The 24252-nt window shown below is 60.6% G+C and overlaps 2 protein-coding genes across 5 annotated transcripts; both read left to right on the top strand.

Annotated features, from left to right (window-relative positions):
* Positions 1 to 957: 957 nt before the first annotated feature.
* Positions 958 to 13334, top strand: FURIN (furin, paired basic amino acid cleaving enzyme). Of its 4 annotated transcripts, none has more exons than XM_035714365.2 (16): positions 958 to 1036; positions 5418 to 5754; positions 6154 to 6252; positions 6362 to 6457; positions 6806 to 6934; positions 7043 to 7119; positions 7406 to 7494; positions 8006 to 8178; positions 8792 to 9004; positions 9456 to 9556; positions 9680 to 9783; positions 9871 to 9988; positions 10092 to 10271; positions 10677 to 10801; positions 10911 to 11021; positions 11190 to 13334. In XM_035714365.2, exons 2-16 carry the CDS (start codon positions 5578 to 5580, stop codon positions 11777 to 11779), a joined length of 2382 nt encoding a protein of 793 aa, XP_035570258.1. In that variant the 5' UTR covers positions 958 to 1036; positions 5418 to 5577; the 3' UTR covers positions 11780 to 13334. The 4 variants fall into 4 exon arrangements, with proteins under 4 accessions (XP_035570258.1, XP_048964431.1, XP_025293254.1 ...); XM_025437469.3 differs by lacking the exon at positions 958 to 1036 and adding an exon at positions 1599 to 1854; XM_035714366.2 differs by lacking the exon at positions 958 to 1036 and adding an exon at positions 2603 to 3086.
* Positions 13335 to 14143: 809 nt separating this feature from the next.
* On the top strand, positions 14144 to 23809 carry FES (FES proto-oncogene, tyrosine kinase). The gene is made up of 19 exons (XM_025437712.3): positions 14144 to 14303; positions 14671 to 14886; positions 15102 to 15275; positions 16844 to 16940; positions 17064 to 17247; positions 18590 to 18727; positions 18799 to 18918; positions 19083 to 19205; positions 19324 to 19510; positions 19633 to 19716; positions 20270 to 20479; positions 20797 to 20919; positions 21316 to 21369; positions 21827 to 21945; positions 22231 to 22325; positions 22427 to 22550; positions 22720 to 22877; positions 22964 to 23086; positions 23467 to 23809. The coding sequence occupies exons 2-19, from the start codon at positions 14680 to 14682 to the stop codon at positions 23607 to 23609; spliced, it is 2463 nt and encodes an 820-aa protein (XP_025293497.1). The 5' UTR covers positions 14144 to 14303; positions 14671 to 14679; the 3' UTR covers positions 23610 to 23809.
* The last annotated feature ends 443 nt before the right edge of the window (positions 23810 to 24252 follow it).

The raw sequence follows: 24252 nt of genomic DNA, 5'->3' as shown, positions 1-24252 counted from the left end.
CATCAGAACCCAGGCTTGCCAGTTGATTTGCCACACAGTTACCTTGGGGATATTACTTGACGTCTCTGGGCCTCAGTTTCCTCTTTGGTAAATGCAGACAGTGCTACATAAACGGTGCCAAATTGTACCCACCTCGTGGGGGTTGCAGGGAGGCAGAAATAAGTTAACACATGGAAAGAGCTGAGAATAGCACCTGGCTCATAGTAAGTACCGGGTGGTGTTGGGTTTTGCCATTACCCCCTGTGTTAAGGAGGCCACATAATTCTGTGCGGCCAGGTAATCTCACAGGGAGCAGGACAGGATGGACAGAGACTGCTCTGCGACCTTGGAATAACCCAGCCCAGGGAGCTTTTGGCCACATTTCCCCTTTTTTTTCTCAGCTCAAGCAGTGGCGGCCTCAGCCAAGTAGCACAGACGTTTTCTAGGGCAGGGACCCAGGGAGGGAGAGGAGCCGGTTGGTATATTGCAAGTAGCTTGGATCCGAGCTCCGCCAAAGCCCCAGATCTCATCCAGGCTCTGAGGCCTGCTAGTTGGGGGACCTCGGGCAAATGGTTTAACTTTGGCTCCTCAGTTTCCTTATCTGTAAAATGGGATTAATAATGTCAGCCTGGAAGGATTATGTGGATTAAATAATGTATGTAAGAAGGAGGTAATGTAAAGTGCCCTGCAGTTGTTTTTTTTTTTTTTAGATTTATTTATTTATGATAGACATAGAGAAAGAGAGGCAGAGACACAGGAGGAGGGAGAAGCAGGCTCCATGCCAGGAGCCTGACGTGGGGCTCGATCCCGGGACTCCCAAGATCGCGCCCTGGGCCAAAGGCAGGCGCCAAACCGCTGAGCCACTCAGGGATCCCCCAGTTGGGGTTAAAAAAAAAAAAAAAAAAAAGGTAAAAAAAAAAAGTAAAAGGCGTGGGCTATTGGCTCAGCTTCTCCACCTGTCTATATAGATGCAAACAGTCGTGACTCCTCCAACAGTAGGCCCTGGGAAGGTGCGCCCCGCCTCGCTCAAGTCTGACCTCAGAGGGGGCTACCCCAGGTCGGTCACCCCAGGACACTCAACCTGGTCATGCCCAAATTCACGGCTCAGGACTGGGGCGGTCGTGGGGGTGGGTGGGGAGAGGGCCAGGTCGCCCACAAGCCAGCCGACACTGAGCGCGTCCTCAAGCCTCCGACAGCCCCAGCCCAGGGTCCGGGTTCGGGTCTCCGCGGCCGCCCGCCCGGGGAGCTCCGGAGGCGCAGAGCCGGGGGCGGGGCGGGGGGGGCGCGGGCCGCTGGGCCGGGGAGGTGGGGGTGGGGGACGCGCCAGGCGGCCGCCGGGGCTTTGGGATCTCCGGCCCCACTTCCTACCTGCCCCTACCGGGCGCCGGAGGCAGCGGGCGCCCCAGAAGGCCGCAGGGCCTGGGCTCGGGGCCCGGAGCTACGAACGCGGGCCGGGGCGCGGGCGGCATGGGCAGGCGGCATGGGCGGGCGGCGGGCGGCGGCGGCGGCGGCGGCGGCGGCCGCGGGCCGGGAGCGCGGAGGTGGCGCCGCGAGGGGGAGGGGCGCGGCGGCGGAGGAGGAGGAGCCCGGGCCGCCGCAGCCGCTGACAGCGGCCGGAGTAAACAAGCAGCGTCGCCGCGGCCCGGCGCTGCCCCCGCCCGCGCTGGAGCCCGAGCCCAGGCCGAGCCCTGCCCTGGTCGCGGGCCGGGCCGAGGCCGCCCGCCGCGCCTCCCCGCCTCCGCGCGGTGACGCTGCTGCTGGGCGCGGGGACGGCGCCGAGCCCAGGCCCCCGCCGCCGGGCTCTCCGCTCGGCCGAGGGGCGCCCGAGCCGCCGCGGCGCTCGCCTGGAAAAGTTACCCGCCTGGGCTCCCTCGGGTAAGCAGGAGGGCGCGGGGCCCGGGAGGCGGCGCGCCGGGGCGCGCGGGCGCCGGGCCCGGGGAGAGCCGGCCGGACTGGGCCGCTGTGCGCCGGGAGTGGGCTCCGCGGCCCCGGCGCCCCGGCGCCCGGGCGGGAGGGTCGGGGCGGCGCTGACCCGGGCCCCGCGGCCCCCGCTGCCCGCCAGGCGTTGGGACCTGGCCCGGGGGCCGGCCCGAGGGTGGAGCCGCGGGGAGCAGGAAGGGCGCCCCGCAGCCCACCTGAGCGCGCCGGGCCCGCCTCGGCCCCCGGGCCCTGCCGGTGCCGGTACTTTTCCGCTCGGGGCCGGGGCGAGCCCTCTGACCTCAGGAAGCGTCCGCGGGGCCCCCGCTGGGGGCGGGATGGGGAGAGAATCCCAGAGGCGCCGGCGCTCCCGCCCCTCCGCGGGCCGCCGGGGGCCGCCGCCGGCTCCCCAGCCCCGCCAGCCCGCGGTCGCGGAGGGGGTGATTCCGGGCCCGGCCTCGCCCCCGCCCGCACACCTGGGCGACCGAGGCTCAGGTGCGGGCTCCGCGGGCTGGCCGGGCTGGCTCAGGGCGCGGGTCGCTGCTGGGGCTACCTCCCGCCGCGGCCTGGCTCAGGCCCCTGCTTCCCTCGTGGGGTGGCCCGACTGCGGGGCTGCCTGCCTGCCAGACAGGTCTGACAGCAGTCACTGTGCCTGGTCGGTACCTGCTCTCCGCGAGCCCCGAGGGGGCGGGGGGCGCGGACCCTCTGCCCCGGGGAAGGTGTGGGAATTCTATTTTTGACTTGGGAAGTGTGAGGGCGAGCCCAGGTGTGGGGGCCTGGTGAGGGCTGGGCAGCTGCTGGCCAGGTGTGGACACAGTGCAGAAAGAGTAGCCAAGCTTGACGTGTCTCAACCAGAGCAGCCCAGATTTTACTGTTTCCTATATGGGGTTTCCACCTAAGATTTGATTTTTTTAAATAAAAGGATTATGTGGCTTTAAAAAAAAAAAAAAGTTTGACAATCTCGGGTCTAGCAGTTTTTACCACCAGGGAAATTGAGGCCCAGAGAGAGGAAGTTACTTGTTTGAGATCACACAGCAAATGAGTAGTTTGAGCAAGGACTGGAAATCAGAATTTCAGGGGAGCCTCAGGGTGCCTGTAACAGGACCTGGCTTGCTATCTGCTGGAAAGAGAGACTGGATCCTATCCACACCAGACCCTCAGTGCCTGGGAAACAGCAGCCGGACCTGGGGGTAGGTTCAGTTTGATGCTTCAGAGTGGCCATCTGTGTTGGAGGTTCCGGAGACCTTAGAACACAGCCAGAAAGAGCACTCCCAGCTTTCTCTGTGCCCACAGCACAGAGCCGAGTCCCATGAGTCCCATGTGAGGGGACATGGAGTCCCATGTGAGGGGGCATCGAAGGAGGCTAGAAATACAGCAAGCCTGGGGGGTTTAAGCAGAACTGGGACTCAGAGGGTGAGTCAGAGTCTGGGATGGGGGTGGGGAGAAGCCCATTCATTCATTGTTCTCAGCGCCTGCTCTTTTGGGAGGGGAGTGGGTAGGGATCTTCCCTCCCTCCGGGATGCTGAGGGAGGGCTGTCCAGGGGCTTCAGGGCTCTATGGAAGCCATATCCACAGCTCACCGTGGCCAGGGATGCTGGGCCAAGGGAGGCAGGCCCTTTCTTGGGGGATTGTTGGGTTGTCCTGAGGCCTGCTTTCTCTTTGGGTGCTGCAGGGTAATTAAATAATTGGTTAATCACCTTTAATGCTGAGCAGCTGCAGCTCCATTCACAATGTGCTAGAACCTGGGCTGGACCCAGATGAGCCCGTCTTGGTTTTGGGGGCTTCGGCGGAGCTCACAGCGCTGTGGTCTGGGGCGGCTTAATTGCCATCTACACCCATGTGGTGACTATTGCAGTGGGCAGAAGAAGCTTTGTTCCTATCTGGCTCTGCCCTCAGAGCCCCACATCCTCTATTAAATGAGGCACTTGGGGTCTCTTCACACCCTAGGACCTATGTTTGGCCACGCAGCCATTGCTAAGACTGACTTTCCGGAACTTGGTGGCCCAAGGCATCATGGGCCTGTCCTGGAGCCCCATGGACTCTGCCCCATCCAGGGTGAGGAGGAGTGGTACTGTGGATGCCTCCTGCCATCAGCTGTCAGGTTATTTTGGTGTAAACTGAAAATACTCTGGGAATTGTGTGTTGAGTCCCTCCCAGCCTGCAGGGTGGGACTGCAGTAGGAGCAGCCAGGGAGACTGGTCGTGGCTGAGGGGAGCCCCTGGAGAAGCAAGGTTTCCCAGTGAGGAGGCCACCTGCCCAGCTTCCCTCTGCCTGGGTGAGCTGGGGAGCTTCATTTTTGCTGTGTGGTAGCGTGGCCTCCTTTGGGGTTGGGAGTGGTGGGGGCATCCGGGGCCCTGTGGGCAGGCTGTCTGCTCAATGAGCTTGGCACTGAGACAGGATACCTCCAGCAGCCCCGCTGGGGCCTCCCCCAGCCTCTCCCCACCCCAGGGGCTTGGCTTCTAGCTAGTCAGGGGCCCTAAGTGGGGACAGTTATGTGGCCCCGGGCAGAGAGGTCCTGCTGTCTGTTTGCTGAAGGAGGAAAAACAACACGCAGACTATTGATTCAGCCTCACCTTGGCGCTCCTGGCTCAGCAGCCAGTGTTTGCCCTGGCTGCCTGGGCTCAGATTACGCAAGGCTGGTGGGCGTGGAGTGCTAGGGGGCTGCTGGGGGCCTCTGCGCCTAGGCCCGCTTCAGGCAGGGCTGGCGGCCCCAGTGTTCCCCAGGAAACAGCCTAAAAGAGGCTGGGTCCTTGACTTTGCTGATGGTCACCAGTCTGGGGGCTACCTGTGGAGGGAGGTGAAGTCCTCCACAGGAATCTCTGTGTTTGGCCCCCAAAACCCCATCCCTCTGAGGGTCACCCAATGTTTCTTCCCAGGGGCTGTGGGTCTTTGCAGGTAACTCCCTGTGGCTGGGTCTGCTTTGCTGGGCCAGGAAACCCTAGTGAGCTGTGTAGACACCACCCATTAAAAAACTTTGAGAAGCCAACATTTTATAAAATGTACCTCGGAATTTGGAAAATATATAATGATACAAAGAAGAAAATAACAGTTATTTGTAATCATCACCATCTTGAGAGAATCGTTAACGTTTCAGCATGTGTTCTTCCAGATTTTGTTTTGTGGCTATATATAAGTATACATGTATAAATAGTTCTTTAAAAACAAAATGGGGTCATGTGTAGACATACTGCGTTATAACCCATGTCTTTCTTACTTTGTGGTGAACATTTATTCTGTTGTTGTTTCTGATTTTGGATGACTCAAGCCTGATACTCTTCATCCCACTTCCGTATTCTTGTGTGGAAGGAGGCTTAGGAGCCGTGTGTGTGTGTGTGTCTGTGTGTCTGTGTGGAGGGGGTCCGTCCATCTGGCTGGCTGGCTGACCTGGCGGGGAGCTGGATTCCCCCCGTCTCCCCCGGGGCCCTTTGCAGGCCTGGATTGAGCCATGGGGTGGGAAGGCAGCTTTAGCACGTGGCTGGGGTGACCGACTGTCTCCCCCTCTTCCTCCCTTGTTCCCTCAGAGCCGGCAGCCCTCCTCCCCTCACAGCCCTGCCCTGCTCGGCCCCATGCCCCCACCAGTCAGCCCCGGGCCACAGGCAGTGAGCAGGCACGCGGGAGCCGAGGCCCTGTGACCAGGCCAAGGAGACGGGGGCTCCGGGGTCCCGGCCACCTGTCCCCCCCATGGAGCTGAGGCCCTGGTTGCTATGGGTGGTAGCAGCAGCAGGAGCCTTGGTCCTGCTGGCAGCCGACGCCCATGGCCAGAAGGTCTACACCAACACCTGGGCTGTGCACATTCCCGGAGGCCCAGCCGTGGCTGACAGCCTGGCACGCAAGCACGGCTTCCTCAACTTGGGTCAGGTAGGTGCTCTGACTGCCTGCTGGCCTAGGCATAGGGTGTTCACTGCGGTGGGGTTGGTGAGGGCAGGGGTTCAGGCACCAGGACCAGGAGCTGTGGCTGATCTTCTCCGGCCATCTGGGGAGTAGGCACGTTCTGGGTGGCAAGGGGGATGGGAGCAGTGGCTCCTCCTGCTCTTGGGCTTCTGACATAGGTTGTTCGGAGGAGCAGACTGTCCCAGGGAGGGTGAGTCCCTCTCCGTGCCCTGCACCTCCTCGCGGGGTCCTGGGCAGGGAACAGATGCCCTACCACCCCCTGCCATTGCAAGCCTCCCCTTGCAGCCCGGTTGTCCACCCCCGTCCGCTGCCTCCCCAGGGACTGACAGATGGAAAGCCTAGCTCAGTCTCCCTGCTCCGTTGCAGATCTTCGGCGACTATTACCACTTCTGGCATCGAGCGGTGACAAAGCGGTCCCTGTCGCCTCACCGCCCGCGGCACAGCCGGCTGCAGAGGGAGCCTCAAGTGAGTGCGGCCCCAGCCCCTCTTGCTGCCACCCTTCCCTTCCCCCTCTCTGGAGCCTCTCCTGGCCTTCCCTCCTCTGCCCACATGCCCCCCCCACACTCTGTCACAGGTGCAGTGGCTGGAGCAGCAGGTGGCAAAGCGAAGGATCAAACGGGATGTGTACCAGGAGCCCACAGACCCCAAATTTCCCCAGCAGTGGTACCTGGTACGTTGCTTCCTCAGGTCATGGGTCCTCCTCCCTGGCAGTATCCATCCGGCCACTGAGGGCTTTCATGGGAGAATGAGGCTGACTTGGCGGCCTCCCCTCATTCTTCCTCTTTCTGTCTGCCAAGCCCTGTCTCCCCAGCCCTTCCTGCTAAGCCTGGGGGTTGCCCATTCAGAGTTCTTTACACTCCCATGGAACCCAGCTGACCAAGGCTAGCATTGCAGGAGCAGGGTCAGATGGAGAAAGAGGTTTTAGGGGCAGTGAAGGGATTCCTCGGGGGTCCCCCTAATCTCACACAACCAGTCACATCCTGTAAGTCCTGGAGTGCTGGGGTTGGTGTCTCTGCAGTCTGGTGTCACCCAGCGGGACCTGAACGTGAAGGAGGCCTGGGCTCAGGGCTACACGGGGCATGGCATTGTGGTCTCCATTCTGGACGACGGCATCGAGAAGAACCATCCAGACTTGGCAGGCAATTATGTGAGGAGGTGGGGGAGGGAGGCACGATCCCTCTTGAGGGGTGTCTTGGTAGTCCTGCCCTGCCAGCTACAGTCAGACTGCTCCTGATGATGGCCATGTCCTCTCCAGGATCCTGGGGCCAGCTTTGATGTTAATGACCAGGACCCTGACCCCCAGCCTCGGTACACACAGATGAATGATAATAGGTAAGTGATGGCAGGCCCCTGGCCCCTGCCTTACCTCTCTTCTCTTGTACTGAGGAAGCAGGGTTGATCCTGGGTTAAGACCTGCTCCCCCAGTAGGCTGAAGTTCCCATAGTCCTGCTCCAGTTTTGCTCAGAGTAGAGGTGGCCACAGAGTGGACATTGTGGGAGGGGACTGTACACACAGGTGGGGCAGTGATCGTGGCTGGTGGGGGAGGGGGATGCCTATTCCTCAGGCTGCACCTGCCATGTTCTTTCCGCTGCTAATGTCATGCTGTTGGTCCCGGCAGGCATGGCACACGGTGTGCAGGCGAGGTGGCCGCAGTGGCCAACAACGGTGTCTGTGGTGTTGGCGTGGCCTACAATGCCCGTATTGGAGGTGGGTGTGGGACTTGACAGCCCTGTCCTTTGGGAGGGCCCTTTGGGATCTTCTCTACCTGCTTACCGTCTGGCCAGTGCCTGACACTTTGCCACTGGGGATCCTTTTGACCACACAGCTGTTCCTTAGAGAATCTTTGACAACTCAAGCCAGGCCACCAGTGCTGGTGGCCCTGTGCTGTGGGGCAGGGCGAGGGTTTCTTAGCAGGATCCTCCCTGAATCCTCTGACATCTTACATGGCAGGGTTTGATCATCATGGTCCCTTAAGAATGCAGAGGCTCATTCTAAGCCAGGATATGTGGTTGAAGGCAGGATGTGTTCTCTCTCCATTTGGGGTCTTGCCCTGGAGAGCCAGAGGCAGGCCAGGGAGTTAGGGCTCAGGGTTTCCCAGCACTGGCCTCTGCCTTCCCCTGCGTGTCCTCTAGGTGCAGGGCTGGGTGTGCTTTGGGGGGGGTGCCCCTAGAAGCTAGACCCACGCAGTATCCCTCTCCTCACCCCCCTCCACGGCCAGGGGTGCGCATGCTGGACGGCGAGGTGACAGACGCGGTGGAGGCTCGCTCTCTGGGCCTGAATCCCAACCACATCCACATCTACAGTGCCAGCTGGGGTCCTGAGGATGACGGCAAGACCGTGGATGGACCTGCACGCCTTGCCGAGGAGGCCTTCTTCCGGGGGGTTAGCCAGGTGCGGAGGCACGGGATTCCTCAGGAGGTGTCCCGGCTTGGCCTCTCCAGGAGGCTGGGCACTGTCTCTCCTAGCTTTCTCCCTGTGTTTCCCTGTTTTTGTTGGTTTATTCTTGTGTTACACTTTAATTTTTTTTAAGATTTTGTTTATTCATAAGAGACAGAGAGAGAGAGGCAGAGACACAGGCAGAGGGAGAAGCAGGCTCCATTCAGGAAACCAGATGTGGGACTTGATCTCGGAATTCCGGGATCATGCCCGAGCCAAAGGCAAACGCTCAACCACTGAGCCACCTAGGCGTCCCTTGTGTTACACTTTAATTTTACACAAGGCATATTTATTAAAATGTTAATGGACTAGATGTACAGAAAAAAAGAAAAATAAGTGAAAAATCGCCCATCATTCCAGCCCCTGGGAATCACCAGTCTGGACATTTTGGTAGCAGCCCAGGTCTGTTGTCCAGCACAAGCACCTGACCCAGCAGGGGTCTCATGGGGTGTGGAGGAAGGGCCCTTGGGGATGGAGCCCCAGCCTTCCCAGTCCCCAGCAGCAGCACCCTCCTGCCAGGCCTCCCCAGGCCCCACCTGCCAGTGACCCTGGCACACACTGTCCACAGGGCCGCGGGGGACTGGGCTCCATCTTTGTGTGGGCCTCGGGGAACGGGGGCCGCGAGCACGACAGCTGCAACTGTGACGGCTACACCAACAGCATCTACACGCTGTCCATCAGCAGCGCCACGCAGCTCGGCAATGTGCCCTGGTACAGTGAGGCCTGCTCATCCACGCTGGCCAGCACCTACAGCAGTGGCAACCAGAACGAGAAGCAGATCGTGAGTCCCACCCTGGTTCAGGGGGCTGCTGGCGGGGGGGTGGGAGGATCTGAAGATAGGGCTGCCTGTTGGCTCGGGGGGCGAAGGGCGGGGGCTTTCCAGACCACTAGTGGCAGGGGTTGGTGGCTCAGGCCTCACGGAACGGGAGCTGGGGGGCTCACTGGGACTGAGAATGGGGTCATGGGGCTGTCTGAAACAGTGTAGACTCTGTCTAAAGATGTGCATGGCCCTGAATAGTCTCCAGCCTGGTGCTCAACCCCTCGCACCTTGGGACACTGAGGCCCAGAAAGGGCCAGGCATTGGTCTGTTCACAGCCAGTGAGTGAGGCAGCAGCTGGGACTGAGGTGTCCTGGCCCTGGCTCCCCTGCTGTCTGTTGGTGCTCTGGGCCTGCGGGCAGGCAGCCTCCTAGTCCCTGCACCCATCACAGGCCCAACACTGTTCTCATGGTAGGTGACCACAGACTTGCGTCAGAAGTGTACCGAGTCTCACACTGGCACCTCAGCCTCGGCCCCCTTGGCGGCTGGCATCATCGCCCTCACCCTGGAAGCCAAGTAAGTCATTGGGGACGGAGGAGCAACCCTGTCCCCACCAGCGCCCCCTGCAGGGCAGCCCTTTTTGTCTCCACCTTCTCTCTAAGGAGACTGAGCCCTGGCCTGTCCTTCCCACCTCTGCAGTAAGAACCTCACCTGGCGAGACATGCAGCACCTGGTGGTACAGACCTCAAAGCCAGCTCACCTCAATGCTAATGATTGGGCCACCAATGGTGTGGGGCGGAAAGGTGAGGACAGGGTGGCCTGGTGCACTGGACCGGGGTAAGGTGGGGGCCCTCTGCCTCCCAGCTGACCCCGCCTTCCCTGCCCCACAGTGAGCCATTCGTATGGCTACGGGCTGTTGGACGCAGGTGCCATGGTGACCCTGGCCCAGAACTGGACGACGGTGCCCCCCCAGAGGAAATGCATCATTGACATCCTCACTGAACCCAAGTGAGGGCTGGACCCCAGCTGGGAGGGGCGGGTGGGGCCTGAGGGTTACAGGGGGTGCCCTCTGGGGCAGGCTGGCAGACCGTCCCTGCTGCTGTCTGTACAGGGACATCGGGAAGCGGCTGGAGGTGCGGAAGACTGTGACCGCCTGCCTGGGGGAGCCCAGCCACATCACACGGCTGGAGCACGCACAGGCCCGCCTCACCCTGTCCTACAATCGCCGTGGCGACTTGGCCATCCACCTGGTCAGCCCCATGGGCACCCGTTCCACCCTGCTGGCTGCCAGGTGCTTGTCTTCTCCCCTGCCCAGCTTGTCCTGTCCTTCCCACTCACACACATTCTTAGACTCATCACAGTCTTAGTAGCCACTGCATTCTCGGGAGTGCTGGTGGCACTTTAGGAGACGGATGATTTTGTTCTATGAGACTGTCCTACACTCAAGGGATCCCTGGCTTCTACTCATCACATGCTGGTAGTGTGCCTGCCTGTGCGCAGCAAGCACCTTCCATGTTTCCAGAATCCTCTGACTGAGAACATCTGGCCTACTGGAAAGCAGCAATAGACATTTCCTGCCCAGTGGGGTTGGTGCTGTGCTGGAGGAGGGCGTATGGTCCATGTGTTGTGGCCTCAGCGTCCCCTGGCTGGGGTCTCCCAGAGGCCTCCAACAGTCACGGACACCCTCTTCCCCTAGGCCTCACGACTACTCCGCAGATGGGTTTAATGACTGGGCCTTCATGACAACCCATTCCTGGGATGAGGACCCCTCTGGCGAGTGGGTTCTGGAGATTGAAAACACCAGCGAAGCCAACAACTATGGTACCAGGGATGCCTGAGGACTGGGCAGGAGAGCTGGTGGGTTCTGGGATTCTGGCCGTGGTGCCAGTGCTCCCTAACCCCTCTTTCCTCCTCCCCTACCTTGGAATAGGGACACTGACCAAGTTCACCCTTGTGCTGTACGGCACAGCCCCTGAGGGGCTGCACACACCTCCTGAGAGCAGTGGCTGCAAGACCCTCACAACCAGCCAGGCCTGTGTGGGTCAGTAGTGGTGGCTGTTGGGGTTTGGGGTTAGGGTTGGGGGGTACAGAGGGGACCTGTCCCAAAGCCCAGTGCTAGGTGGAGAAGGGGTTTGAAGAGCCCTTAGGATGACCATAACTCTGGGGCTGAAAGTTTGGCTGACACCCACCTTCTCTCCCATGCTGGCAGTGTGCGAGGAAGGCTTCTCCCTGCACCAGAAGAGCTGCGTCCAGCACTGCCCGTCAGGCTTCACTCCCCAAGTCCTCGACACACACTATAGCACCGAGAACGATGTGGAGATCATCCGGGCCAGTGTCTGTGCCCCCTGCCACACCTCGTGTGCCACATGCCAGGGGCTGGCCCCCACGGACTGCCTCAGCTGCCCCAGCCATGCCTCCCTGGACCCCGTGGAGCAGACATGCTCCCGGCAGAGCCAGAGCAGCCGCGAGTCACCCCAGCAGCAGCCACCCCGGCCACCCGCAGAGGTGGAGGCGGAGCCCCGGCCACGGGCAGGCCTGCTACCCTCGCACCTGCCAGAGGTGGTGGCTGGCCTCAGCTGCGCCTTCATCGTGCTGGTCTTCGTCACTGTCTTCCTGGTTCTGCAGCTGCGCTCGGGCTTCAGCTTCCGGGGGGTAAAGGTGTACACCATGGACCGTGGCCTCATATCCTATAAGGGGCTGCCCCCCGAAGCTTGGCAGGAAGAGTGCCCATCTGACTCAGAAGAGGACGAGGGCCGGGGCGAGAGGACCGCCTTTATCAAAGACCAGAGCGCCCTTTGACAAGCGCCTACTGCCTGCCCCTTCAAGCCCATCCCTTCCTTGGGCACTTTTTAATTCACCAAAGTATTTTTTTAATCTTGGGACTGGGTTTGGACCCCAGCTGGGAGGCAGGAGGGGCAGAGACTGCCTTCCCACCCTACCTTTGGGCCACCTGGCTGCCGGAGGCGGGGCCCCAGGAACAGCTGGGGGGGCGAGCAAGGGCCTCGCCCCACCTCCAGCACCTCTTCTGTGTGGAGAAAGGAGTGGAACCTTTAGGGCAGCTTTCTGAGGTCCAGGCCCCAGCCAGTGTTCCCTGCGGAGTGAAGAGGGTCAGCCCTTCTCTTTCGGGATCCTGACCCGGGCTGTGGCTCTTGTCCCTTCCCTGTTCCTCTAAAGCAATAATGGTCCCCATCCAGGCAGCAGGGAGGCTGGCCGAGGGGATATTGGAAGGAGGAGGCCACCTCTCCAAGGGCTTTCGTATCCCCGACCCCGTCCCCCATGTCTGGTGAGCCTCTTGAGGAAGCGGTGATCAAAGGAAGGGACCGAGGCAAGGCAGGTGCTTCCAGGGTGCGTGCGCAGTCGTATGTCCCTCTGCCCATCTCTGCCACAGCTGGCCACCCGCCAAGCCCCGTGCTGGTGTCCTGACTGCCCTACCTTCTCGGGCCCCCTCCCCTCCCGCCAGGGCCCAAGTCCCTGTTTTCTGAGCCCGGGGCTGCCTGGGCTGTTGGCACTCACAGTCCCGGAGCCCCTGGGTGGGTGGTGGGGAGGGACGGTGGCCTGGCCGGCCTCTCCCGCCTCCCACCCAATGCTGCTTTCCCCTGTGGGGATCTCAGGGGCTGTTTGAGGATATATTTTCACTTTGTGATTATTTCACTTTAGATGCTGATTTTTTTTTTTTTTTGTATTTTTAATGGGGGTAGCAGCTGGACCACCCACCTTCCCACACCCACTGTCCACTCTGCTGTTCCCCCGGCTACCCTGGCCCTGAGGTGTGGGGGGCTGCAGCATGTTGCTGAAGATTGAGGAGTAGAGCCCCAAGTCCTGAAGAGGCCAGCGGGCAAGCCATGTGGGGCCCTAGGAAAGGGGATCATGGTGGGAGGGGCAGGCTGTCATCCGTGTTTTAGATGGGGCTCATTGTGCCAAGGGCTCATGGGTCACTGGTTCTCCAAGTGCCAGGGGTGCGCAGGTGGTGGCACTGAGCCCCCTCCCAACACTGTGCCCTTGTGGAGAAAGCACTGACCTGTTCTGCCCCCTTAAGTCCCCCTCTTCTGACGTGCCTTTCGCACCCCTCCCATTAGGACAATCAGTCCCCTCCCTGTCTGGGAGACCTCTTTTCTTTCTCTCCCCTAGCCCTTCTTGGCACCCAGCCACCTGCCCAGGGGTGTCCTCTTCTCTCCCATCCCCCCACCCTTGTGGCCAGCCTGGCTGATTTTGTAAGATACTGGGTTGGAGCCCAGTGATTTTTTTTTTTTTTTCTTGTAATTTAAACAGGCCCAGCATTGTTGGTTCTATTTAATGGACACGAGATAATGTTAGAGGTTTTAAAGTGATTAAACGTGCAGACTATGCAAACCAGGCCTGGTCTCCTGTGTGGTGATGTCGTTCTTCCTAGGACCCCGGGACTGCCTCCGGGCTGGGACCGGAGCCAGGATGGGGGCCAGTTAGCCTGTCCCACGGGCCTCTCAACAGTGGGCCCAAGTCAGGTCTCCAAAGTTCCTCTCCCACAGAGTTTTAGGGCCCCCTTTGGGGAGCAGTGGGATGTGTAAGGAGGGTGCAACTGGAGACAGGCCCCAGGGTGTGGGACGTGTGAGCCCCAAGAGTAGGACAAGTGGAGCACTTCCACCCCCTGGGGTGCCCCCCCCCCCAGCAGGATCCCCTAGGCGGGGAGGCTGAGGTCTAGGTGGGGCCTGACCCAACCGCGATGGAGGGTTTTTGCCGGCCAGTGTCCGCTCAGGAAGCTCCATACCTGTCCACTCGCGGCCGGGGCCCCTCCCCTGCCCGGGCGTCCCTTGGGACAGGAAGCCCCTGCCTGGGGTAGGGGAGTGGTGGCCGCTTCACGGGACCTGCGCCCTGCGCCCTGCGCCGGAGAAGGAGGCCTCTCCTCGGGGATATTTACTTGGAATTTTTATTCAAATGTTGGCTGGCGCCTGAGCTCTCCTTGGGGAATCCGACGGGGTGGGGAGGCCCGGGGCAGGCGCCCCCGCCCCCGCCCCCTCCCCGTCCTGGCCGCGCGCCCCCGCCCCCCCCCCCCCCCCGGCGCTGCCCAGGCCCCGGGGGCGCGGGCGGGCGGCTCTCGGCGCGGCCATTCTTCCCCGGCCCCCTCCTCCCTTCCGTTTCCGCGGCCGCGGGCAGGGGGGCCGGCAGGCGTCGGGGGCGCCGGCCCTGCCGCCCGCCCCTTCCCCTCTCCGGGCCCGCCCCGGCCGGCCGACTGAAACCGCGGCAGGAGGAAGCCGTAGCAGGAACTGGCCAGGGTCGCCCGGGCCGCAGTCGGGCCGCAGTCGTCCCCGAGGCGTCCTCGGCAGCCCCGGAGCAGCGGCCTGCGCGGGTAACCGGGCGCCCCGAGGCCCAGGGGGGCGCGCGGAGGGAGGCGGCGGAGGAGGGGGCGGCGGGGGCGGCGGGGGCGGCGGGGGCGGCGGGGGCGGCGGGCTGGGAGAGGGGCCACCTCCCGGGTGGGGCGCGGGCGGCAGGGCAGGGGCCCCGCCGGGGCTGGGGCTGCCTGGAGCCCGGAGGAGGGTCCTGGGCACCCCGAGCCCCTGGGAAGGGTGCCCCAGGGAAGGGTGCCGGGAGCAGGGCCTGGGGAGGGAGGGGACCCTGGCGCCAGGCCTTGGCCCCAGGCAGGGGGAGCAGTGAGGGCCAGCCCCTCCATCCCCAGCTGCTGCCTTACCCAGAGTGGGGCTCTCCTCTGCTCCCAGGACGGCACCATGGGCTTCTCTTCAGAGCTCTGCAGCACCCAGGGCCACGGGGCAGTACAGCAGATGCAGGAGGCTGAGCTGCGGCTTCTGGAGGGCATGAGGAAGTGGATGGCCCAGCGTGTCAAGAGTGACAGGGAATACGCAGGGCTGCTGCACCACATGTCCCTCCAGGACAGTGGAGGCCGGGGCATTGGCCCCAACAGCCTCATAAGCCAGGTGGGGGTTCTGTGGGCCTCCGGGCTGCCTCATCCCCTTCCTGCTTTCCACTGAGGAATTCCTGTGGGTGTCAGTTATATCTGCCCCCCTTCCTTTCCTGGAACCCCCCCCCCCCCCCCCCCCCCCCCGCCCCAGGGAGGGTCAGAGAGTTGGCAGGCCCAGGCTAGGGAGCCGTTGTCGCCCACCCCCTGTCTCGCCTGTCCCATGTTATCTAGTCCTGGGCAGAGATCACCAGCCAGACGGAGGGCCTGAGCCGATTGCTGAAGCAACACGCAGAGGATCTGAACTCAGGGCCCCTCAGCAAGCTAGGCCTACTGATCCGCGAGCGGCAGCAGCTGCGTAAGACCTACAGCGAGCAGTGGCAGCAGCTGCAGCAGGAGCTCACCAAGGTGAGTAGGTGAACCTAGGCTCCACCTGGCCATTGCTGCCCGAAGCCTGAGACTAACTGGGCTGGTTTTGCACAGAGCCCCTGGATTCACTGGGGGAAGTGGAAGTCCCTGACCGCAGGCTTGCCCTAGCTTCCGTTCCTCCTCCCTGCACTTGGGCTGGCCTGTGGCAGGGCCTCATTCTACATTTTGTCACCTGACCATGGGCCCGAGGAAAGTGCTGGGAGTAGGAAGAGTGATCCAGCCGTTGCCTACAAGACGTGTGGTATCTGGCTCTGGGGTCTGAGAGACAGTGAGGGGAGTCAGGGCTAGTCTGTCTGCCATCCGCCTGGGCGCACTCCTCTCAAGGCAGCGGACACACCACAGGCAGCAAGCAGTGTGACTCCCTGACACAGAGGTGTGAAGTCAGCTCACTTGCATTCGAACCCTGCCCTGCCTTGCTGCTGGGTCTAGAGGCTGTGTGATTGCAGCTGGTTGGCTGCTTCAGCCTCCAGAATCCTGTGCTGGTCAGCAACCCCTGCACCACACCCCTTCCACCTGTGCCAAACCCAGCCTCACCGTGGAGCCACAGCGGCCCCTGGTGGCCAGTGGCCACCCGCTGTCCCTCTCCTCAGAAGCCCCTGCAATTCAAGGGCTGGCTTGCTTTTATGGGTACTTTAATTGGAACCCAGCCATACCCATTTGTTCATTTTCATATTACCTGTTGCTGTTTTTTTTTTCCCAAGATTTTATTTATTTGAGAGCGAGAGAGTACAAGCAGGGTGAGGGGGCAGAGGGAGAGGGAGAAGCCGACTCCCTGCTGAATGAGGAGCCTGACATGAGGTTCAATCCCAGGACCCTGAGATCATGACCTGAGTCAAAGGCAGAGGCTTAACCAACTGAGCCACTGAGGCACCCCTTTGCCTGTGGCTATTACAGAGCTGAGTGATTTCTGCAGTAACGGTATAAGCCTAAAGTGTTTACCATCTGGCTCTTTAAAAGAAAGGTTTGTGTAGCCTTCACAGTGATTTGTTACAGACGGGAGAACTAAGATTTTGAGGAACGGGGTGGGACTTACCCAAAGGATTCCAGTGTGTCAACAGAGGAACTGGATAAGAACTTTGGTCTTGACCATCCATTGTTCCTGCCACCAGGAACATAATTTGCAAGACTCGGTGCAAAAATGAAAATGCAGGGCTTCTTGTGAAAAAATTGTGCAGTTTCAAGATGGCATCAGCAGAGCATTAAACCGAGCACGGGCCCTTCTCTGTGAGGAGCTCTGTGGAGAGACTGCACAGGCCATGTGACATCCCTGCCGCCAGGTCCTACCTGCCACCAGAGATCACTCTAGGTCAAGGAGGGCCAGGTATAGCCTGCCCAGCCCACCTCTCTGCCTCCCCCAGGAGCCTGTCCTTAAGCCAGCTCCTCTGACCTAACTTCAGCAGCAGGGGTTGGGCCCCAGAGGCCCCCAAGCCTTTCCCAGAGGATGGACTTAGATGCCCAGCCTGCCAAAACCACGGGACCTGTGCTGGGCGGAAATCTCCTGTGCCCTGGGGACCCATGTCCCCACACTGACCTCTCCTCTCTCCCAGACCCACAACCAGGACATCGAGAAGCTGAAGAGCCAGTACCGAGTCCTGGCACGGGACAGCGCCCAGGCCAGACGCAAGTACCAGGAGGCCAGCAAAGGTTTGTGGCTCTCCCTTCTGGGAGAGGGGGAATCCCAAGCCAGCCATGACCTGTCCACAGATGCCCAGATCTCCTGCCCAGGCCTCTGCACCATCACCCACCACCCCTCTCCTCACCTGGCAGACAAGGATCGGGACAAGGCCAAGGACAAGTATGTACGCAGCCTGTGGAAGCTCTTTGCTCACCACAACCGCTACGTGCTGGGCGTGCGGGCTGCGCAGCTACACCACCAGCACCACCACCAGCTCATGCTCCCTGGTCTACTCCAGTCGCTGCAGGACCTGCACCAGGAGATGGCCTGCATCCTGTGAGCCCGTAGCCCCATCCTGCCCCCCTCACAGCCTTTCAGCCCTGCCCCCAGGCCCAGAAGCCAGGTCTAGGAGATCTGGTCCTGTGAGAATGGTCACATCATCCTGGGAGAACAGGCCCTGGGCCAACACTTGGAGCCTAGCAGCTTATATCTGGATCGTGTGACCCCAGAGTCCCTTATTGCAGGGTTTCATTATATTTATGGAGCCCCATTTTAGGCTCTGGAGGACAGCAGAGAACAACAAGACAGGAGCATCTGTTCTCTAGGCTCACCCGTGTTGTTGGAGAGAGAAAAGAGAGTCCTGCCCATAGGTAGCATGTGTGAGACTATGTATTATGGAGAAAAATCCAACAAGGAAGGGCAATGGGGAGGCAAGGTGGGCAGGGAAGAGGGACAGCTGTTTGTAGAGTGCTCTGGGAAAGCCTCAGAGGTACCAGGGCAAACTGAGGGGTGTTTGCAGTTAGACCAGTCAGAGAGGGAAGAGCAGGTGCACAGGGCCTGGAGTGGGAGCGTGCCTGGAATCCAGGACCAGCAGGGCCACTGATGTAGCCCAGGCAGTAGCAGGGCAGGGCAGAGTCAGATGTGAGGCCGGACTGGTCCAGAGCTTGGGGGGGCTGCTGGGTGATGGAGGGGCCAGCAAGCCATTGTGAGGTCTTAGGTGCTACTGTGTTGAGAAAAGACTTCAGGGGGCTAGGCAGGGGGCTGTTGGAAGAGTGTAGACCATAGGCCGTGGCCGCTGGGCCAGGGTGCTGGTTCCTGGGTATGCTCCCAAAGTGGTGCTGGGGTGTCTTCTTCATGAACTGGAAGTGAGGTGTGAGGTGGAGTCCAGGGGACTCCTGGAAGGTGGAGTTCCTGCTAACTTACGAGGTCAGGGAGGGAAGGAACGGGTTCAGGAGACAAGAATGAGAGTTCATGTTTCCACTCATGGAGTTAGAGTGTCTAAGAGATGTCCACTGGGACGTTCGAGTAAGCAGGTGGCTGCTTGAGGCTGAGGTCCTAGAGGACTAGACACATAGATATAGAGCCAGCAGCATGTCAAAGGCCTGTGCACATTTCGGAGCCCCAGAGTCCCCCGCCGTTCGTGCCTACCACACTCTTGCACACTAGCTCCATTGGGTCCTTATCACAATGCCCACCATCCATCATTATATGCACCAGGAAGCAAAGATAAAGGAGACATTGAGTAACTTGCCTGTGGTCATCTGGCTGGTAAATGATGAAGGGGAAGGGGAGGGTCAACTCCAGGGCTGACTAGTACAAACCCAGTGCCAGGGGTCCACAGCTGGCCGGCTTTGCCCAGCCTGAGGCCCCATTGACCAGGGTTCTTGTCTGGGGGCAGGAAGGAGATCCTGCAGGAGTACCTGGAGATTAGCAGCCTGGTGCAGGACGAGGTGGCGGCCATTCACCTAGAGATGGCTGCAGCTGTTGCCCGCATCCAGCCTGAGAGCGAATACCAAGGCTTCCTGCAACAGTATGGGTAAGCCCCTCGCTCCCCCTGGGCACCAGGGCTTCTGGCCTTTTCATTGACGGAGCACCGTCCCCCTGCAGGTCCGCACCTGACATCCCACCCTGTGTCACTTTTGATGAGTCACTGCTTGAAGAGGGCGAACCACTGGAGCCAGGGGAGCTGCAGCTGAATGAGCTGACTGTGGAGAGTGTGCAGCACACGTGCGTGTTGGCTAGGCATCAGGCTGGGGTGGGCTGGAGTATCCAGGGGCAGGTGCCAGCTCTGTAGAACTATGGTCAGGTAGCCAGGTGGCCAGGCTTGCTTGGCTCTGCAGGGATGCATCTGAGGGGTGTGACTCTTAACACTGCCCTTCCTTTGGGTGCAGACTGACCTCAGTGACAGATGAACTGGCTGTGGCCACCGAGACAGTGCTTAGCCGGCAAGAGGTGGTCACTCAGCTGCAGCGCGATCTCCAGAATGAAGAACAGAACACACATCCCCGGGAGCGGTGAGTGGGTTCGCCCACAGCAGCCTCGCAGCCCGCCTTTCCTCTCGTCAGCCGGCCTGACCCATTCCTTGCTGCCAGCTATGGGCTGAGCACCACCCCTCTCCTGCCCCATCTGCAGGGTGCAGCTGCTGGCCAAGAAGCAGGTGTTGCAGGAGGCGCTTCAGGGGCTGCAGGTAGCCCTGTGCACCCAGGCCAAGCTGCAGGCCCAGCAGGAGCTGCTGCAGACCAAGCTGGAGCAGCTGGGCCCTGGCGAACCACCGCCCGTGCTGCTCCTACAGGATGACCGCCACTCCACATCGTCTTCGGTGAGCTGCCTACCACTGCCCGCCGCTGCCAGCCACGCCTGCCCGCCCCGGGGCGCGCTCCTCATTTTTGCCCTCCCCCTCCCCAAGCCTGGCCACCCGCTGACGTCTGTCCCTGGCCTCAGGAGCAGGAGCGAGAAGGGGGAAGGACACCCACCCTGGAGATCCTTAAGAGCCACATCTCAGGAATCTTCCGCCCTAAGTTCTCGGTGAGTAGAACCCAGCCTGGGCCTGTATCTCTGTCCTCCTCTCTGGGGTGGGCCAGGCTAGGAGATCTCAGACCTGTACCCCCTAAGACCCTCCCACCAGGGTGTTTGGGGTTAATCATGCTGCCCTAGAGAGGAGGCTCTGCCCAGAGGAGGTTGCTTTTATCGGGGGTCCTTGTCTTCCCTGGGATTCCAGATTACATATGTCCCCAGATCTTGTCAGCCAGCACCCTCTTCCTCTTCACCCCACTGTGTGCTATAGCCTTGTTACCTCCCGGCTCTTCTTGCCCTGGGAGTCATTGCATAGCTGGGGCCTGGAGCAAAAGGCAGAAGCCTAGTTTGAGGTCACCAGCCTGGGCTTCCCCTCCCAGCTCTGTCTAGAGCAAGACTGGGTGAGTCCATTGCTTGCTCCAGGGGCTCTAATGCCACACAGGTGGCATTAGAGGGGTAGATGTGAGACAGAGAATCCCCCACCCCGTGACTCCCGTCTGTCCTAGTGGCCTCCCTGGACGAATTGCTGAATTCCCCTCTGTTGCCCCTCCCCTGCCCCGGCCAGCTCCCTCCACCACTGCAGCTCATTCCAGAGGTACAGAAGCCCCTGCATGAGCAGCTGTGGTACCATGGGGCAATCCCACGGGCAGAGGTGTCTGAGCTGCTGACACACTCCGGGGACTTCCTGGTGCGGGAGAGCCAGGGCAAGCAGGAGTATGTGCTGTCTGTGCTGTGGGATGGCCAGCCCCGGCACTTCATCATCCAGTCTGCTGATGTGAGTGGGGCCTGGATTCAGGCCTTCCCTGCCCTGCCCCCCTCTCTGCAGGGGAATGGTCTTGAGAGGGGAGGAAGATGCTGCCACAGTAGATGCTTCCTTGGCAGAGGTGAAAATTGCCAGAGAATGCCCAGTCCGTGCAACAAGCTAGAGGCACAGTCCTCGGCGTGGGTCCTCCCCTGTGAAGGGCTCCAAGCTGTGGCACGGCAGCAGAGAGCACCTTTTCTACCAGCTATACCTCCTGTCCCCTCCTCTCCCAGGGCTCAGGGCCCCCCCAGCAGAGGAGGCTGCTGATCCTGGGTTCTCCTGCCCCACAGAACCTGTACCGACTTGAAGGGGATGGCTTTCCCAGCATCCCCTTGCTCATCGACCACCTACTGCGCTCTCAGCAGCCCCTCACCAAGAAAAGTGGTATTGTCCTCAACAGAGCGGTGCCCAAGGTGAGCCTGTGCCCAGCCCAACCATGCCACCTGTGCCACGTGGTGTCCAGGCAGGCAGGGTCTCCCAGGTTCCTGTCTATAAACGGGTGCAAAGTGATTCCTTACTACTCAGGGAGCCAGCTTCCCTCTATGGTTAGAATCCCAAGGCCATTCACCATTCCATAGAACACACACATGTACATGCAGAGCTGACACTCCCCCAGTGAGGGCACCCGCCTGGTCCCCAAAGTTGTTTAAGTGTGATCCTGATCCTGTCTAACCCCCATTTTTCAGACCAACAAACCGAGGTGCCAAGAAATGAAAGACATAGCATTGGTGGGGGACATCTGGTCCCTTGCAGGGCCCAGCACACATTTCCTCCACTGACTTCCGACCCCCAACCCCTCCCTCCCCCAGGACAAGTGGGTGCTAAACCACGAGGACCTGGTGTTGGGTGAGCAGATTGGTCGGGTGAGTTGAGTGTTCTACCAGCCTCCTGGCTGCCTGATCTCCCCTCCCCCACTTCTGCCCCCCACCCCACCCCCCACCCCCAAGCCCTCACCCCATCCAGGCCCTTTCTCCCCAGGTTGCTCTCGTATGCGTGGGGAGACACGCTTTGGTCACGTGAGCTATAAAATACCTGCTAAGGAAAAAAAAAAGTCCCTTTCTTAAGACAAAGAATGGTTTTTCAACCCAAGTTAAAGAGAAATTTGGGTTTTTTGTGTCCCTTCTCTCTGTGAAGGTGGCAAGTTAGAGGTCACCTTCCCTACCTAGCCCATGTGCACCCAGTCCCCACCCAGGGGTAAACACCTCTGGAGCATGGCTGAGCTGTCTGAGGAGGGTGGGGACAAGATGAGGACCAGTCCCTGGGAGTGAGGAAGAGGACCATGGTCCAGGGAAAGCTGGTAGGAGCCTGAGACCATTGCAGGGGAACTTTGGTGAAGTGTTCAGTGGACGTCTACGGGCCGACAATACTCTGGTGGCGGTGAAATCTTGCCGAGAGACCCTCCCACCTGACCTCAAGGCCAAGTTTCTACAGGAAGCGAGGTGGGTGCTAAAGTAACGATCCCAGAGCTCCACATGCAAAGGGTTCCTCCATGCATGGCATGAGGTAAAGCGCTTGACTTGCTCCCTCGTGGCCCCTCACCATGTAAGTGGTCGTCCCCCCCACAACCCTGCTTAGTGCTGAGGGAGAAAGGCTCAGTGATGCCCCCAAGGTCACACAGCCAGGCCTGCTGGCCTCTCCTGTGCTGCCCTCTCCCATCCTCCCTCGGTGCCCCTGGGGCTCCCGGGGCTCCCCCAGGTGGGCTCCTAAGTGGCGGCACCCTCCAGGATCCTGAAGCAGTACAGCCACCCCAATATCGTAAGGCTCATTGGCGTCTGCACCCAGAAGCAGCCCATCTACATTGTCATGGAGCTCGTGCAGGGTGAGCAGAGGAAGCTGGTCTCCAGGGGGCACGTGTGGAGGAGGAGGCTTCTGCCAGAGGCTTACCAAGGCTTCTCCTGCCCTTCCCCCACCCACCCCCAGGGGGCGACTTCCTGACCTTCCTGCGGACAGAGGGCGCCCGGCTGAGGATGAAGACCCTGCTGCAGATGGTGGGGGACGCGGCTGCGGGCATGGAGTATCTGGAGAGCAAGTGTTGCATCCACCGGTGAGTGAGGGGAGCCAGTGGCATCACCACCCTCCCGCTTTCCTTGCTGCAGGCACCTGCTCCAGGCCTGGAGTCCACCTGTGGCCGGGGGCGGGGGGGTAGGGTGGGTAGCAGCTTTCTTCAGGGCTACTCCTGGAGCCCGGGCCTCTGCCCTGTCCGCCCCACCCAGGGACCTGGCTGCCCGGAACTGCCTGGTGACAGAGAAGAACGTCCTGAAGATCAGCGACTTTGGCATGTCCCGGGAAGAAGCTGATGGCATCTATGCAGCCTCAGGGGGCCTCAGACAAGTCCCTGTGAAGTGGACAGCACCGGAGGCTCTTAACTACGGTACCTGGGCCTCACCTGCTCTGGCTGCAGGGCCCTCTCTCTGGCCAGTGGACCAGCCGGCCCCCTCACACCTTGCCTCCCTGCAGGACGCTACTCCTCCGAGAGTGACGTGTGGAGCTTTGGCATCTTGCTCTGGGAGGCCTTCAGCTTAGGAGCCTCCCCCTACCCCAACCTCAGCAATCAGCAGACCCGGGAGTTTGTGGAAAAAGGTGAGGCAAAAAAAAAAAAAAAAAGACAAAGGTGAGGCATCCCCACATGACAGCAGCTTCTCCGTGCTCCCGCTGGGCTCCTCCAGGTCCTCTGACCACCCACTGGGGCAGAGCAATGGTCATCCTGGAGCTGCCATGGCAGGAGCCCCCCAGGTTTGCCAGGCCAACACCATCCCATTTACTCTTCGTGGCAAGTGAGGGAGGTCTTACTGTGTCCCTTTTGCTGCCAGAAAAGACAGGCTTGCAGAGGTCACACACAGTGGGACCGAGATTAGAACCTCAGTGTCCTTGGGGCCCTTGAGAGTGTCTACGACTCAAGGTAGCTGCTGGGGTCCCCATGCCCACTCCTCACACCTGTTGTGCTGTGCCTGTGCCCACAGGGGGCCGCCTGCCCTGCCCAGAGCTGTGCCCTGACGCTGTGTTCAGGCTCATGGAGCAGTGCTGGGCCTACGAGCCCGGGCAGCGGCCCAGCTTCAGCGCCATCTACCAGGAGCTGCAGAGCATCCGGAGGCGGCATCGGTGAGGCTGGGCCCCCTTCTCAAGCTGGAGGCCTCTGTGGGCAAGATTCTGGCTGCCACTGTTGGATGGCTCCTAACAGTCCCAGGCCCTGGACACTGGCATCAGTGCTGCTGGCAGGCATGTAGCTCGGTCAGCTGTGCAGCCCTGCTTCTGCTTGGGCTTCCTCTTCTAGGCGGAAATAATAAAACCACTTGTGCCCACTGAGTGCTCCTGGCATGTGCACCCCTCCAGAGGGCAGGTCTGAGGAAGAACCAGGGGCCTATGCCATGGCCATGGGGAATGGGGTCAGGGAGATGGGCAGGGCTCATGAGGCCAAACTGACATGGTCTGTGAGATATGGGGAAGGGAGAGATGCTAGGTTCCTGACATGTGGCAGTGTCTTACCTGAAAGGGTCACAGACAGAGGAGAGAGCTGCGGGAGGAATGGGAAGTTTGGAGATGTGTTTGAGGGGCCCATGGGGATGTAGGTGTGACATAGAAGTCTGGAAACCCAGGTAGAAGCAAAGGCTGGCAACTGACATTCAAAAGTCATTAGCCGATAAACACTAGGGAGCAGCTGACGCTATGTGGTGAGCAGAAGTCATAGAAGATTCAGGGGAGAGGAGATGGGAGTTGGGGAAAGTGCTTCCCTGAAAGGGCACTGAGGT

This window comes from Canis lupus, chromosome 3 (assembly GCF_003254725.2).
Source record: "Canis lupus dingo isolate Sandy chromosome 3, ASM325472v2, whole genome shotgun sequence".
Lineage (NCBI taxonomy): Eukaryota > Metazoa > Chordata > Mammalia > Carnivora > Canidae > Canis > Canis lupus.
This window is presented reverse-complemented; position numbering and strand designations above follow the sequence as displayed.

Excerpts from the sequence above, each read along its gene's own strand:
- FES (XM_025437712.3), top strand. The coding sequence starts at position 14,680 with ATGGGCTTCTCTTCAGAGCTCTGCAGCACCCAGGGCCACGGGGCAGTA. Across the intron at positions 19,717-20,269 it reads TCTTCCGCCCTAAGTTCTCG|CTCCCTCCACCACTGCAGCT; the intron begins GTGAGTAGAACC and ends TGCCCCGGCCAG. Across the intron at positions 22,878-22,963 it reads ACCGGAGGCTCTTAACTACG|GACGCTACTCCTCCGAGAGT; the intron begins GTACCTGGGCCT and ends GCCTCCCTGCAG.
- FURIN (XM_035714365.2), top strand. The coding sequence starts at position 5,578 with ATGGAGCTGAGGCCCTGGTTGCTATGGGTGGTAGCAGCAGCAGGAGCC. Across the intron at positions 7,495-8,005 it reads CTACAATGCCCGTATTGGAG|GGGTGCGCATGCTGGACGGC; the intron begins GTGGGTGTGGGA and ends CTCCACGGCCAG. Across the intron at positions 10,272-10,676 it reads TCCACCCTGCTGGCTGCCAG|GCCTCACGACTACTCCGCAG; the intron begins GTGCTTGTCTTC and ends CTCTTCCCCTAG.